Source organism: Colletes latitarsis, chromosome 9 (assembly GCF_051014445.1).
Source record: "Colletes latitarsis isolate SP2378_abdomen chromosome 9, iyColLati1, whole genome shotgun sequence".
Taxonomy (NCBI): Eukaryota; Metazoa; Arthropoda; class Insecta; order Hymenoptera; family Colletidae; genus Colletes; species Colletes latitarsis.
In genome coordinates, this window is record NC_135142.1 from 20,425,703 (window position 1) to 20,442,436 (window position 16,734).

Sequence of the window (16,734 nt, forward strand, 5' to 3'; positions counted from 1 at the left end):
GATCTAGTAAATTCCAAAGGCTCCGGAATCCGTAGTTTCATCTTACTTTCTAACAATGGACTTACTTTCGAGACGCCCTGCAACTACGGTAACACAGTCCCCGGCCATTGAAAAGATTCTAGTTCCCAAGATTCGAATTAGTTTCGACGGAGAAGTCCCCCGTTCACCGAGTAGAATTCCAGGCTGTGAGCCACGTAGTTGGACCGATCGTAAAAAGGAGCGGACAAGCACGGTCGGAAATTCCGCGGTAACGAAAGTTTCCTCTCGAAGAGTCATCTTCGTTCATTGTTCTATCGGCGTTCTGGCAGGCTGAAAGAATGCCACGGTGGCCGAGGTGGCTGGGAATTAAACATTTCGGGGACAATGAGCCGCACCGTTGGCACACACGCTGTGGAACAATGCCTTGGCAATATCTGCGCGGAGGAAGACAAAATGGCCGGGGAACGACAGAGGGTGGAAGCGACGAGTCAACGTTAATGTTACCATCTGCTTTCATATTTCTGCGCTACGGCGAGGGCGTTTTACGCTCGCCTTTTACACTTGTGTACCTATTCGGGCCTATTCGCAGCCGTTTCCCTCCTCGAACAGTTTGTAAGACCGTGAGATATCGAGATACCGACTCAGAACTATAAATTCTCCACCGTTGCGATAAACTCCTGTCGCTTGCTAGCACACCCTTGATATCTCGCGATGTTTACCGTTGAAAATTTATCCAAGTTGTTCCTTTTTCACGGACATTTCTGGGATTATGGAAATCTTTTCGAATTTATGTTTGAGCCTTTATCGAGTGGCTCTATCGTCGCGAAGCCGTTCCGCTTCGTACGAATAAATCGTACACAAAATACTGAATGGATTTTATTTTCCCTCGGAGAATATTAAGCGATTTTCTACGGGGTTCCCGTCGAAAGAGATATTCCGTTTAATCTGATTTTACCGTCACCGTGGTCCAGCAAAATGTTAACTTTTGAATTTTTAAATAGATTTCACGTTTCGTTGTTTTGCTATTCTTTTGCTTCAGAAAGACACGTGGTGATATTTTTCTTTCGAGGAATTCTGTGTTTCTTTTCTTTTCGCTTTATTTCTGTCAAAGAAATACTTCGCGAATCTTGTCTTCGTTATTATTCCATTCCTTCCATTACGTCGCCTTCCATGCCCTCTTCATTAAAGTCTTCATCGTCGGTTTTCTCATCTCGCTGTTTCTCCAACACTCGATGTCCTTTCGTTTATTCTTCGCGGCTTGTTTTTCTTTTTCCAGCGAAATTTCTACCGAAACTAATCAACGAAATGATAATGAAATTAAACCGAAAGGCTAGACGGTGGAAACTAGATTATAAGTTGGCCAGATGGAGGAAAACTCGAAGGAATAACTCATCCCCTTCGAGATATATGCATAAAATAAAAATGCATCATGGCAGACGTAGGTTTAATAAAGAGAAATACAAAAATTTTAGTTCGAAATTCTCGAATTTAAACCAATAACATTCTTGTATCGACAATGCAAAACGTAGAGAGCATTGTATGTATCGTTGAATGCGTGTTTTCGTATCTATAAAAATTTTTATTACGCAGGATATATCCAATCTACTATAAATCGGTTTACGATGACACAAACGAAAATTGAATAGAGTTATTTCCCGGCGTTACAAACAGATACACGCAATACGCGTTACTCGTATCAAAACGTGAAATCTGGGGTGTTAGGCGCGATGGCTAATGGATTTGCTAGCGTGATGTTATCGCAAGGACTAAGATTGAACGAATGACAAACACGAGTGGTCTCGACCGATAAGGGTCGAACGACGAGACACCCACTCGACTGAGGTTCTCGGTAAAATTGTTTGGGAACGAAAACGAGATACAGATAACGCGTCGGTGAATATTCATGATCAAACGAAGGCGAATTCCTGCCATTTAATGTTTGCTAATGCGGGAAATATTTAATTTACCAAGATATTTTGCCCACTTACTTCGCGAAACAAGCAGCACGATTATATTGCAAATAAATGTTAGTGTTCGTTTACGATATCTTAGTAATCGTGATTCTTTGCAAATTTTGATGTATTATATTCTGTCAAATATGAATTAGAAGCACGCGACTATCTAGCTTGTTTATTTTTGGTAGGCAGTGTATGACACTTTATATATTTTTTTAATTACCTGGAGAAATTATAAGTTTTTAAGTACATAAATATTATTCGTAATTCTATCGATGATATAAATTATATACAATTTTCCTGCTAAAAGGGGTAGTTTGGAAACGGTGGCGAAATGTTGACTCTAAACGAAGTAAATTAGTTTTTTTCATGTTCGTGCCTTTTGTAGATCGTCATCTGCTAAGTGCCATTTCTTGTTAAACACGTATTGCCATGTACAAGTTAATTCGTACCTGACAACCTGTCACCGGTCCTTGGCTACCAGTAAATAATGAACAGTGACCATTTGAGAGAAGGATAGGAATAAAAAAAAAAGGAATAATCTTTTTCTATTTTATTTTTATACGAATACTTTTCGTGGAAATCCCATGGATGTCAAGGGAACTGAAGTAACAGTTAAACGATCGAATTTCAAAATGATTGCAACATTTGTAACCAACGTCGTCAACGTATTTCGAACAATGTCGTCGCGAGAGCGTGGCTGAAATCCTTTGATTAATTATACGAGGCTTGTGCATACATTATATTCGGTAATTGGCAACTAGCATTCAAGGTGCAGCTCGCACGAATATTTCGAGACGTCGAAATTCTCGGCGCAGACAGAAATGAAAGGGTTAACGACGGAACAATACGGGCCTGCTTCAATCTACCGGTAATGACATCGTCCGCCAGTGGAATATGGTTAATTATCTGCTAGCAGACTTGCCTGACATCGACTCGAACAGGGAGACGTGTCGTTAATTTTATAGGTAATTAGTAGAACAGAGGTGTTCGGGGGTGCTTGCGATGGCAGAAACGAATGCAAAAGTACGCGCGAAATGTGCTGATTGCATTACCCGAAAGACGAATAGCCGTTTCGGTGAATGGGCTCGTTAACTTGCACACTTACAAATTGGCCATCGTTTTGGTTGGCCGTTCTCTCGCCTTCGTTCTTCTCTGCAACGCTTTTTTTACCACCCCACCGACACAGAATCCGCCAAAGCTAGATAAGATGACTAGAAGATTAGACTGTAATGCTAGGGCTGGTCCGTACATTAGTTATCCTTCATTAAGCTTCGTACCTACGTCGGGAAGCGAGAGAATATTTTATCGTCCGGGATAACTAGCGAATAGAACAGAGACACGATAATCGAGCCTATTAATTATTAAACAGAATCCAACAATTGCAGCAAATCCTAACAACAGTTTGGTTCCATTTGCTTATTATAGATCACGAGTGTTTATAAGTGCATTCTTTTATAAAATTTCCAAAATATATTAATAATATCATTATCAGCCTACCAACATTGACGTTTTTGGTTCATTTCCTTTTTGGATAATTTTCAAATTACGAGTGTATCAATATCAGAAACGAAAACGTATTTAAAATGTTTTTATTTTAATGTTTCGTTTTTCTAGAAATGTTGAGAATAAAAGAACTTTTGTCTTTTATTTTAATTACTACTTTTTCCTGAATAATGATATGTACAATGCAAATTGAAGTTAGCTTTTTTGGTCGAGAATGTTAATGTTAATTGGCCCGTAATAAAGCCAAGTACATTTTAATTACAATTTCATAATTAACAATTAACAGTTTCATAATTAAGAATCTTCTTTTTAAGCCCTCTTCGGTAAAATAATTATTGCGTTGATTTAACCGAAACATTTCTTCATTATTTTCCACCATTATTTCCATTTACTCCTCGACATTGCTTTCGGGCACAATTTCCAAACGTTTCGAACTCATTTCGATGCATAAAAATAAATATTATAACCGTGGGAAGTCTGTGTATTTTTAACAAGAATTTAAATGAATGTACAAAAATTTTTAATAGTTGCGAACAAGAAAAAATTGACGTGGTCTCTCACTTTTGGACATGATATATCACGACATGATCCAATCCATCATAAACCTGAACAGATATAGTTACTTTCGTTCGTACTCGCGCGGGACACACTCGTTTGATAAAAGATAACAAAAATCAATGTCTACGTTCAGATTTTTAGTTAATTTATCTTCCACGTGATAAGTTGCTTCAAAACATAAATATAGAGCAATTCATTAGAAGAAATTTTTATTCCAGAAGTCCTTTACTACACATTACATCTAAATCAAATTTCTCTGTAATTAAACAATAATTCATCAAATATATACTAGTACAACAATCTACCTTAATCTTTACAACTGGAAAGTAATATTTCATTGCTATCTCTCTTATTTTAATTTCCTTTTACTATTTATTATTCATCAAGTTTCTTTCAACGTAGTTCTATTGTCCATTTAATTAATGCCCGACGCGATGATAAAGATATTATTATCGTTATATCAATGCAAATAACCAGAGAAGATATTTTTATTTACTACAATATTTCTTGTTGTATTGCTGGGGGAAAAAATTATAATCAACTACAATCCACCCTTTCTAACACACTGACTTTGTTAACGCTTTGTTAGTTTCGTTTAAAAACGTAATGCCTTGGTATGTTAACATATTACTCTTTGTTCGCATGCTCACACAATGTACACGGTTCGCGAATGTTTCTGCGAAGTCTTCCCTCTCGTTCATAAAAAATGGATCCTCGACCATGTTGTTAGGACGTAGGTTCGTTTGTGGGTATCATTCGGAGAACCATGCAACGTTGTTTTCCCAAGGTATCCCTCGTTCTTGGTCCAATATGGCCCTTTCCACGCCAACCTTTAATAAATAACTTACAACATAGATTTGGGAAAATTCTTGACGCAATGATATCATTTATTATTGATCTCCGCCATGCATGAAGAATTCACGAAGCGCCATGATTCAAGATCTCCCCGGTTTGTGCCTCGACCCTTCGTTAAATGAATATTTCTTTTATGACAATAATTGTTTACCAACGTGAAGTATCTTCTGCAGTTGGTTTGCAATTATATGTGTATCGTTTTAACGGATCGTCAATGGAAATAAATGTTTTTTAGTTATATTTCTCTGTTTATCTTTAAGCTTTAAGCATTCTGGCTATATTCAGGTTGTCAAAGGATGAGCGATAGAAAATATTATATGAGATAGCCATCCTCGTTATTTTTAATTTTAAAGTATGAAAACAAAAATATTCCATCGGAAAACGATTATCGTGTTTTATTATTCGTTAAGAAAATTATCGAACATTATCTTCAGGCCGATGATCGGTGCCAAGAGGGTGGATTAATCGGAATTCGCTCAGGAACTGAATGAGAATAAACGCGAAATATACGGAGTACAGGAGGTATCCGTACGATTTTCTAACAACTGCTCCCGTAGTGTTTAAGTAAATAATAGTAGCTAGTAACGAGCACAATAGGAAGGCGAAACAACCGGGCGCCATGTCACTTATTCTCATATTTGTGCGTTTGTCTGGTTGTTGACCAGCAGCTATTCCATAAGTTAGTCCTAATCCCAACAGTGTATTGAACATCGGACCACCGAAACAGGCTGCATATCCCATTCGTGGAAATCCCTGCCTAGCTATGGCGATGTTTGATATCATATCTGCAAACAAATATCACCCGGCATTAAATAGCAGTCAACATTAGGATAAGGTGGCGTTGCAGCATTCGGAAATCAGTAGTCGGTAGATTAGTTAAATCAAATAAACACAATCTCTGTAAAGTTCGGTGACGATTTTGAACATAGAATTGTACATAGAGTAATGATTCTTAAAATGAACACGTGATTCGTAAGTCGAGCGTTTCTATCCCTTCCAACTGTAGAATCTCCAGAAAAAAGTGACACTAATATTTGACGTCGAATTTCACTTCATTTTAAGAATCATTACTGTAATGCAAAAGTTTTCTCACATCTTTCACTTTCAAAGAGTTTACAAAAAATAACTGAATTAAAAATAAGGTAAAGAATTTAGAGTGGTATCGACGAAGAATTTTTTAATACCCACGAGAATCGATTCTTTCCAATTAACGGGTAATTAATTCGCAAACGAAGTGGTTCTACGGTAACATTGTTTCGACACTCACCGCCTACGCTGTTACCCCACGCAAGGAACGTGATACCGAGCATGGCATCTGATATACTGAAAGCGTACCCTACGCATTGGAGAACTGCCATCACCTCCCCGGCTATCAAATAGACTGTCAGCATGGCGGCCAGAAATCCAGCGAATGCAAAAACCTGCAATTAATACGTTGCGCGCCAGTAACGGGGAAACTGCCCTGCGAGAGCTCATCGAGTGCCGAATGGTCGACGCGAGTCGTGAAAAGGTAGAAAAAGTACTCACATTATGGTACTTCGGTACGCGATCCACGTGGGTTATTAGAAACACAGTTACACCAATTGCAGTGCCAAGAACGAGGAATATCGGCAGTATTGGAACAGGGCCAATGTGTCTGTGCCAGACTGCGAATGGAAGGTGAAAATGAAACAATGGTCGTAGCTGACGAATCGTAGCTTTTCGTTCCATTAACAGTTTCTGCTCTCTTTTATCACGTTGATAATTGCTCGCAAGGAAAGCAGTACTAATTTAACTAAAACTATTCGCATAAAATGCAAATTATATATTCTTGGACTATTTTAACTTTTTACTTCGCGAGTCTGTAATTCTTTGTACGAGTACACGTCGTTCGAAATGACGGATATAGTTTGACGAATATTATTTTTATTTACAGTCTCAGTAGCACAGACACTCGGCGCGGGTCGTGACATTTTCAGCTGGTCGCGATTCCATATTTCTTGTCGTTCCTCCTTGCATGCAGTGATTTCCCTTGGTCTTTGCTGGGTCCCTGTACTGATTTAAAATGACTCCTTACAGTTACTCAAACGCGGAAACGATATTCATTTTATGTATAGGCGAGCTAACAGCATAGCAAAATTTCAATCATTTTGTGGTACGTGTAATCGTGCAGAGAATTGTATATTAAATTGCAAAGTAAAAAGCTGAATATTTAATAAGACTTTCCTGTTTCTCTGTACGTGTAATATTATCTATCTACAGTTCCGAAACGGTCTAACAAAATTAGAGCAATCAAGTATTTTATAAAATCATTGTATAAAATGTTTGGAAAAATTATACAGTACGAAATTCAGAGTGAAATTTACGTGAAACAAGTTGTAGGGAATTACAGATTAAATTTCGTACTCCATCGAGACTAATCTATCCATTGGAATACAAATGTTTGGTAATTTGTTTTAATTTCGACTAAACACCGTCGATTTGTAAGTTAAAAAGCAACGTTGAGCTCGTATTTTATCGCGTCTGAAAATATATCTGGGAAAGCTCGAGCTTTTATTAGCGGGGGACAATTTATAACGGCAGTCGTAGGAGTCGTGACAATTAATACGACTAACCGTTTAATAGAAACAATGCCAACGTCGGTGTCACACACAGCTGGAAGCAATTTAGCAGCTTGGACCAGCCATTCTTTGCGGCGGTTGGGTTCACAAGTGGGATAAATAATTGAAGTAGGAACATGACAGGTGCACGGATAATTAAAATGAATTTAAAGATCCAATTCGCGCTCGTCCAATCCTCTTCATCTATTGGATTAACATCGTAAAGAAATTCTCTGTAAAGGCCCTTCGGTCTGTCAGTGTCTTCTGTTTTTTTTACTTCCTCCGTCGACTCCAAATTATTTCGGACGTTTGCCCTTTTCAATTCCGTTGCAATTGCAATATCTAATAAGCAAAAAATATGTTTCTAAAATTAGTAATTTGTATTGGAAGCAGAACATTCTTTTTTCATCATAATAAATTACAGTTCAGTAAATATGTTCATAGTAACAGTAACTCTGAGGATTTGAAGAATAGAATAACAATGTAAACTGAAGATTGTTTCAACCGTTCAAGTACCAGTCGTGGACAAATTTTTCCGCAGTATAGCTGAGAAGTAATCGACTAATTTGTAAACACAGAAGATTAAAATATAGAGAGGGTTGGAAAAATGAAGGAATCATGAAACGAATAAACTTCGATGATCAGAGACGGAAAGAATCGCCAAACAAAAGAAGTTTATTACGAAAATAGCAAGCATTATATAACGATAAGATAAGATGGAAATTTTAAATTGAAAAAGTGCAGTTCACTGCGAAGACAAAGTTCCTGGAAGATTTTCTGTATTGTCCACCTTCCAACGGAGCTAGTGTTTGCCACCTTCGGGGAAATAAAGTTCACTCCTTTCTTTCTTAAAAACTTTACCGTTACATCATCAGTGACGGACTACTATTTTTCCGGCAAAGTAGACTACGTCCTGTTTCTTACGATAGCGACGTTGAATTGCATCAATATCCAGTTTCAAATATAGAAATGGCCAACGTGTAAACAAAAATCAGAGACGCTAGGTGCTTCTGTTATTTCCGCATCTGATAAATCTTCCTCATAAACTTCCTCCGGAAAAACTTTCAGCAGTGATCCGATTTTTCGCAGCTGATACGCTTAAAACTTGGTTTTCCTTTCCTGAACATTTTTCCCCGCTTCTTTTTGCAACTTTCCAGCTTTATTGGCTTTTTAAAATTTTTTTTCCTATTTTTACTTTCTTCGTTTCCTTCTTTATATTCCAATCAAGCTATTCCTCAAAGGTTGTCTTATTATCTTCCTCTTTTGTTTACCGAGTGATTTATTTGACGAATTCATATTTCTCGGTCAAATAAAACACCTAGGAAACAGGAGACCTATCGATATAACGAATTCACCAGAGACTGGTCATCAGAAATCCCATCACTCTCTCGAGAACTTTCCGATGCACCATCGGTGACTTCTCGAAGAGGTCGGTTTAATAGAGACTCCAGCTGGTGATCAGAAATCCTACCGACCTCTTGAGAACTTTCTTCTGAATCCTCTGCGATCCGTTCCCGCGCCGATGGCGTGCATTTAGATTGTAATTTTTCCAAAACTGGGACAATTCAGGCGCTTGAGCGTCTCCTCGTCATTCCTCGCTCTCGTTTCGCTTGAACTCATCCAATCTACCTTTCGGTGAAAAGAGATTCGGTGTAAAGTGACGTGGACACTAAAACAGATACACTTTCTTCGCTATTGCTAGCTGTCGGAGGGCACAGACGATGCTGCTGTTTATATATATTTTATCCCCGACCCAGAAATTCGGAATATTATTTCTTTGCTGCCCCAATTCACTCTGAAACGGCTGGAATTAATCACTGAAAAATTCAACTGCTTTTCAATTTTGTAAAATATTTTCGATTCTTAAAAATTGTCGAAAGGGACAGATCGAAGAAATCTTATACAGGGTGTTCGGCCATCCCTGTAAAAAAATTTTAATGGGAGATTCTAGTGGCCAAAATTACATGAAAATCAAGAATATTCATTTCTGGTTAGACATTGTATTTTCAGTAAAGAAATTTTTTCTCGAAAGTGCGTAGGATTTTCAGAGTATGTCTATTTACCAAAAAATATTGTAATTGACCCCTGCAACCGAAAACAATTTTTTCAGAACGATTTGAAATTTTTTTTCGCCGAAAAATTCAGGCACCTGTCCCCGGTCGATTTTTCTTAAAAATTCGTTTTTGATTTTTAGTAATTTTGTTTGACGTACTATAGAAAAGTTGTTTAATACTTTTTTGTAGGTATCCATTAACTCTACTTCTTTCTAAAATTTCAATCTAATATATTCATTATTCTAGGAGTTATGGACGTTTAAAAATTGGACCATTTTTATGGGGGTTTTTTTATTTTACGGGGTTAAGGAACAACTTTTCGAACATTCTTGGAATTTCTACATATTCTTCACCCAAATATATGTCGTTTGCATTTTAAAACATTAAAATCCTCCACTCCGTTCAAAAGTTATGATGTTTTAAACATACGCATGAAATTTCAGGGAAAAATGTCATGTATGGTCAGACATTACATTTTCGGTAATGAATTTTTTTCACGAAAATGCGTAAGAATTCAGGGGTACGTCTATTGACCAAAAATGATTGTAATTGACCCCTGCAACCGAAAATAATTTTTCCAGAACGATTTGCAATTTTTTAATTTCCCCGCAAAATTTTCCGCTCAGCATGAAACTTTAAACGTTAATAACATTTTAACGAAGCCTCAATCAACGAATTGGTATTCTTGATTTTCGTTTCATTTTGACCTCTAGAATCTCCCATTCAAATATTTCCCAGAAGTGACCGAACACCCTGTACATTACAACTTAAATCTTATTCAAAGTCATATTGCCAGTCCTCAGAGTATTAATAATTCAGTATGGTATCTGGGCGATGTTTTAGTCATCGATGACAAAATTGCGGTTAGATTTATCGCGTAACGTTAATAAAAGTTCTTACGCGATAGTAATGTTCGATCAAATATTCGAAACGGATCCTAAGGAGAAAAGGATCGAACGATTCAATAGACTGCACTTCGTAGTACTTGACGTCGAGTGGTCATATTTCGACTCGACCTCGGGCTCTCTCGAAAGAACGAGTCAAAGATTCATGAAAACGAGACGTTCGATTTTAATTCAATGGGTTTCGGTAGAACGCGTATTCAAACGTAAAAGCAACAACATACGTACCCAGCTTGGTACGCAAGCCAGATGCACGAGACCTCGCGGGAATTTTAGGAATGGCGGCTGTATCCTTGTTCGCCAAGTAAGTGCGCAGGACGTCTGGATCCGGCACACTTGGGATCCTGCCTGTAAAAGTACGTAAGGAAGCCTTCGAGGCGAAGGATCGATAGCTGCAGCGGCGTAGGCGACTCTTTTGTTCTCCACGGTCCACGGATTGCTCCCAAAATACTTTCAGACGTCGAACAGAAACGCAATGATTGACTTCCGGCGCATACTAAACACCGAAAATAGAAAATACTCCACTTTCTGCATGTCAAGCAGCAGCTTACAACGTTTGAACGCAATGCTTGCTCTGAATCTACTTTGAAAAACATTTGTTTTTCCTCAAATTTTACTGACTAAGCGAACGTACGTTTATTATTTATTACTTTCTTCTTTGGAAGGAACTAGCTTCGGTTCTTTAATAGTTTTGAAAAACTATAATTTCAAGGCAGTTCAACCACTCCCGATTTATACCTTCTTTCCATTTTCAAGAATAATACAAAACTGCGGGGTTGCAGCGGCGATTTCTCGCGTTTAAATTACACCGAACGTTATTCTTTCAAATAAGTTCGCCCGAGTTATTCAATTTTTTATCGCGGCGGAAGCTCGAAAAATTCTTCGTTCCCGGGATCCGACTACGCCGCTGGTTTTCTCAAAAAGTCGCGTCCAACGTACTTTTCAGGCTCGCCTCCCTGTTGTCGTACGTTTGCATTATCACCACCACGGCGATGAACAACGCGTAGCAGAGAACGAAACCTGCAATTTAAATGTTTTAGCATTAAAAAGCAACGCAGCAGCCACGGCGGTCGCGACGCACGCGAGCCTGCGTAATTAATTGCCGCGGAATCGCGATATGACACGGAAAAAGTTTCGAGCGCATTGTAAATCTCCTCTTAAATTAGGGCGACGGTCAAAAAAGACTTACTAATTGTGTACCGTTTTGTTTCACTGTCCGACGGACGTTTCGTATTCGTTTCAAAAAATTCATAACGTCGAAACGAACGTTTTTCATTCGATTCGCGCTCCTATCCTTCGAGAAGGACCACTCGAGACCGTGAAAACGAGCTGTTCGATTCGACGTGGATCTATGAAAACGGAGTTTCGATTGTTTTTGCGAAACCGTTTAATTGTTTTCTTTCGTCGCGATTTGAAATTTTCTTCCATCGATTTAATTCGGCTCAACGATTGTCCCTCTCCTTTTTCTCTCGTTCCTCTTTTTTTAAGGGGCTTATCGGGGAGTATGTAACCGGTAGAAATTCGTCGGTGGCCAGATGGCGAGGAAACCAACGGCAGAGAGATCGCAGCTTTGCTTAATTAAATTCGCTCCGGAGTTATTGTTATTGCAGAATTAAACCGCGCACTTATGGCTCCTCATGGATAAACGTTTCCATTTTCTACGCGGCTTATTTAGAAACCGGAGGGAACGCGTATATCCGTTTCACGCGTTGACCGTGCAATTCTCGATCGACACATTTTCTAAACACTCTTTTAGTCGAACGAAGTTTAGCCACGTTGTATAATACGATGTTAAAAGCAAAGTGCTCTCGCTTCTTCTGCGTTGCTTTTAAAAATTTTAAAACACGTTCTTTGCAGCGATGGTGTCTTTCGAGTAATATTCATACTTTGTACTCAGAATGTTTCGTCGATAAATATTTTCAAAACACAAATCGTCTGAGAATTGATAACCTTCTCAGGGATGAATTGTTTTTAAAATAAATTTTGATGTATCGTATTCTGTTAGATATGAATCAGAAGTACGCGAGTATCTAGCTTGTTTATTTTTGGAAGGCAGTGTGTGACACTTTATATATATTTTTTTAATTACGTGGAGAAATTATAAGTTTTTAAATATATTTAAAAAATGTTAAAACACGTTCTTTGCATCGATGGTGTCTTTCGAGTAATATTCATACTTTGTACTCAGAATGTTTCGTCGATAAATATTTCCAAAACACAAATCGTCTGAGAATTGATAACCTTCTCAGGGATGAATTGATTTTAAAATAAATAAAAATTGAAACCGATATTGCTGTGTTACAATCGTTTATATACACAGGCCCACGAAAGTATTCGAACGATGACATATTCCTAATTGAAATTGACACACAAACTTCACTGAAATCAAATTATATCCGAGTTAGAAAGACTTTATTAAATCTAATAGCATATCGTAGGTCACAATAGTATTCGATCTTTTGTGACCTACGATGTATTATTAAATCTAATTAAGTCTTTCTAACTTGGATATGTATTATTTGATTTCAATGACATTTTTACGTATTATTCTCACATATTTCCTATACACGATATACAGAGTGTTTGGCCACTCCTGGGAAAAATTTTAATGCGAGATTCTAGAGACCAAAATAAGACGAAAATCAAGAATACCAATTTGTTGATGGTCGCTTCGTTAAGAAGTTATTAACGTTTAAAGTTCTGCCAGTACTGAATTTTTTTCTCGAAACTGAGTAGGATTTCGGGTATATGTCTAATCACCAAAAATGTTTGTAATTGACCCCTGCAACTGGAAATAATTTTTTCAGACCGATTTGAAATTTTTTTTTTCGTCGAAAAATTTAGGCACTACCCCCTGTCGATTTTTCTTAAAAATTCGTTTTTCAGTTTTAGTAATTCTGTTTGACGCCCTACAGAAAAATTGTCTAACACTTTTTTGTAGGTACCCATAAGCTCTACTTCAAAAAAAAGTTTCATTGAAATATATTCACAATTGTAGAAGTTATGGCTGTTTGAAAATTGGACCATTTTTATGGGGTTTTTCTCATTTTGCGGGGTCAAGGACCAACTTTTCGAATATTTTTGCGATTTGTACATATTGTCCATCAAAATACGCGTAGTTTGCTTTTTTAAACATTAAAATCGTCCAATCCGTTCAGAAGTTATGGTGTTTTAAAGATTCGCATGAAAATTCGGGCAGACATTTCTGGCCTGAGATTATATTTTCGGTAAAGAATTTTTTTCTCGAAACTGAGTAGGATTTCGGGGGTATGTCTGTTGACCAAAAATGCTTGTAATTGACCCCTGCAACCAAAAATAATTTTTCCAGAATGATTTGAAACTTTTCATTTTCGCCGAAAAATTTAGGCACCTACCCCTGTCGATTTTTCTTCAAAATTCGTTTTTCAGTTTTAATAATTTTGTTTGACGCCCTACAGAAAAGTTGTCTAATACATTTTTGTAGGTATTCATAAGCACTACTTCAAAAAAAAGTTTCATTAAAATATATTCACTAGTGTAGGAGTTATGGACGTTTGAAAATTGGATCATTTTTATGGGGTTTTTCTTATTTTCCGGAGTCAAGGACCAACTTTTCGAATATTTTTGGAATTTGTACATATTCTACACTAAAATACGCGTAGTTTGCTGTTTTGAAAATTAAAATCGTCCAATCCGTTCAGAAGTTATGGCGTTTTAAAGATTCGCATGAAAATTCGGGCAGACATTTCTGGCCTGAAATTATATTTTCGGTAAGGAATTTTTTTCTCGAAACTGAGTAGGATTTCGGGGGTATGTCTGTTGACCAAAAATGATTGTAATTGACCCATGCAACCAAAAATAATTTTTCCAGAATGATTTGAAATTTTTTAATTTAATTGTTAACAACTTTTTAACGAAGCTTCCATCAACAAATTGATATTCTTGATTTTCTTCCTATTTTGGCCTCTAGAATCCCTCATTACAATTTTTCCCAAGGCTGGCCGAACACCCTGTATGTCATCGTTCGAATACTTTGAGCCTCTGTAGATACGCTCGTAACGATTATAGAATTTATATTACTTGAAATAAAATCGTGCAAATCGCCGGGGAAAGATGGCGTACGTACTGCAAGCTTCCCAAAGATGAATGGTCTGGTCCCTCACGACGTAGCTGATCCAGCATACGGAAAGGATGTAAAAACAAGCGTCCCTCATAAGGAATTTCAGATTGGCTCGAAAAGGTTTGGCTACTGCTATCGAACCGGCGATAATCGTCGTCACGAAGACACCGGCGCCTATTAATTCCGTGAACATTATTATTCCTTCCTCGCTGCCCGATACGATGGACGTGAAGATGTCAGGAGCGCCGTTTCCGAATGCCAATATCGTCACTCCGGCTATATTTTCCGACAGCCGCATTACATTGGCGATCACGGCCAATGATGGACAGAAGCTGCACGGAAAGGGAAGAATGAAAAAAGATATGTCGAATGTGTACGGTGCGCTGGGTGTTTCGGGTGGTGGGAAAAGGTCAAACGTATAATGGGGGACAGAGCGTATTAACGATTAATTTTCGACGAACGATTCTGCTCGATACTTGATTTCCGGACAGGGAACACCATCGAAGTTGCTCCTTGCCGTCCGCTGTATTTGATATTTTATTTCCGGCCGTTCTACCGAGTACCGATGTATTCGAGTACGTCAACGTTATCTTTTCCTCGATCGGGAATCGAATTTCGATGCGGCTGCACTTGTAAATGCAACTGCCGGGTCCGCTAAATGAATCAGGGGCCAATCGAGCGCACGTTTAGAGCTGAACGCTCTTTTGCACAGATTTCGATTAGATCGGGCAGAGAAGTGACGGGGAATGCGATGGCTCGGACAGAGAATTCAAGATTAATTCTTTCTGCGAGTCGCCTGTTGAGAGAAAGTACCTTTTGACGAAACGTTGAACTTTTTCGCGATCTAATCCGCTATTAATTATTTTTGCGTTCGTAAACATGTTCGTTTCGCGAACCGTAGATCTGAAAAATTCATCGGTTAAACTTAGAGAGAAATGGTGATATTAAAATCTTTCAATATTACACGACACTGTAATTTAGAAGTAATGATGCTACTCTGAAAGTCATTGTCGGATATCTTTTCATTTCACTGTTCCGCGCGTAAAACGAACGTTTATGTGTTTTCGAACATCCTGGCTTAACGGTTATTAGAGTTAGATCGATCAGGCATCGCCACCGAAACCGGTAACAGATTATGAATGCTTACTTACGTAGCACTTAAATTATACGAGTCGTAGACAGCAGACTGTCGAAAGATTATTATCGCCGGCATGTTAGAATTTTATTACGATAGGGAAGCGGTCAGTTATGGCGCTGCAGACGGGAATCGTTTCTTTTTAATGACAGACATAAAGCTCCTTCGATCGTCTGGATTAAAATTGAATCGATTCCCAAGTGAGAATACGTCGATTCGCACGCACACGATGAGCTATAATTCACCCTTTTCCGGACTCAGTGAGCCGTGAAAGACTTAAAGCGGCGTGTGACCATCGACATCGGAAGCTTTATGGAAAACCATAGAGATCCGATCCTTCCAATAAACGTTTTACTAACAATTTTTTAGTAATATCCCTTTTCGTTGGAAATACAAGGCGAAACATGCAAGATACGAGCACGATAGGAATTATGAATAATTTTAAGAAATACTTCCTGTGCAAAATTAAAATGTTTTAGAGACACACGTTATTTGGAATAATTTACTTCTTCGTGCGTGAAAATGTTTACAGGTTTTCTGGGTTTCTAAAAAATATTACAAATTGTTTGATAGTAATGTAATAAGAGAAACGTTGGGAGTCTTTAAAATATTAAAATAAATTCTGCCAAGTGTGAAAGAGTTAAAAATTATAATAATTTTTGTGGATTAGGGTTTCTTTTACATTTTAAGATTACTCACAAGTTGTCCGCCGTGGTTCCTAGAATTAAAAATAGGTACAGAAGCCATAGAATCATGAGTATCAATCCAAAACTGAACAGAGCCATGTTACTCGTGTGAAAGGTGCAAAATAAAATTTCTGTATATTGAAATATGGAGTCCGTGGAACAGTCGGCGGTGCTTTTTACCCATTTGCAACGATCTGCGGTGGGAATTTGCCAAACGTATGAACAGTCATCCTATAACGTCGTAAAAGAGAAAGCAATAGGTTAAATAGAACCTTGAATAAAAATAAAGTTTCGTTAAAATTAAATTTTAGAGCCCTTAACGTGTACTCGAAAGTTTTAAAATGAAAATATTTTTTATTTTGCAACGCATTATGAAATCGTGCATAACTGTCGGTAGTTGTCGAAAATTAATTTACAAAAGTATAA

At 37.8% G+C, this 16,734-nt stretch overlaps 1 protein-coding gene across 1 annotated transcript in view; it reads right to left on the minus strand.

Annotated features, from left to right (window-relative positions):
• Positions 1–4,750: 4,750 nt before the first annotated feature.
• Positions 4,751–16,734, minus strand: part of LOC143345668 (mitochondrial sodium/calcium exchanger protein) — a 12,013-nt gene continuing 29 nt past the window's right edge. Inside the window, exons 1-10 of the mRNA XM_076773031.1 lie at positions 16,725–16,734; positions 16,322–16,539; positions 15,916–15,930; positions 14,494–14,819; positions 11,328–11,408; positions 7,448–7,774; positions 6,381–6,499; positions 6,121–6,274; positions 5,364–5,638; positions 4,751–4,828 (exon numbers count right to left, since the gene is read on the minus strand). The exon at positions 16,725–16,734 is cut by the window's right edge and continues 29 nt beyond it. Of these exons, the coding sequence (XP_076629146.1) occupies positions 4,751–4,828; positions 5,364–5,638; positions 6,121–6,274; positions 6,381–6,499; positions 7,448–7,774; positions 11,328–11,408; positions 14,494–14,819; positions 15,916–15,930; positions 16,322–16,539; positions 16,725–16,734 (1,603 nt within the window). The remainder of the gene's footprint in view (positions 4,829–5,363; positions 5,639–6,120; positions 6,275–6,380; positions 6,500–7,447; positions 7,775–11,327; positions 11,409–14,493; positions 14,820–15,915; positions 15,931–16,321; positions 16,540–16,724) is intronic.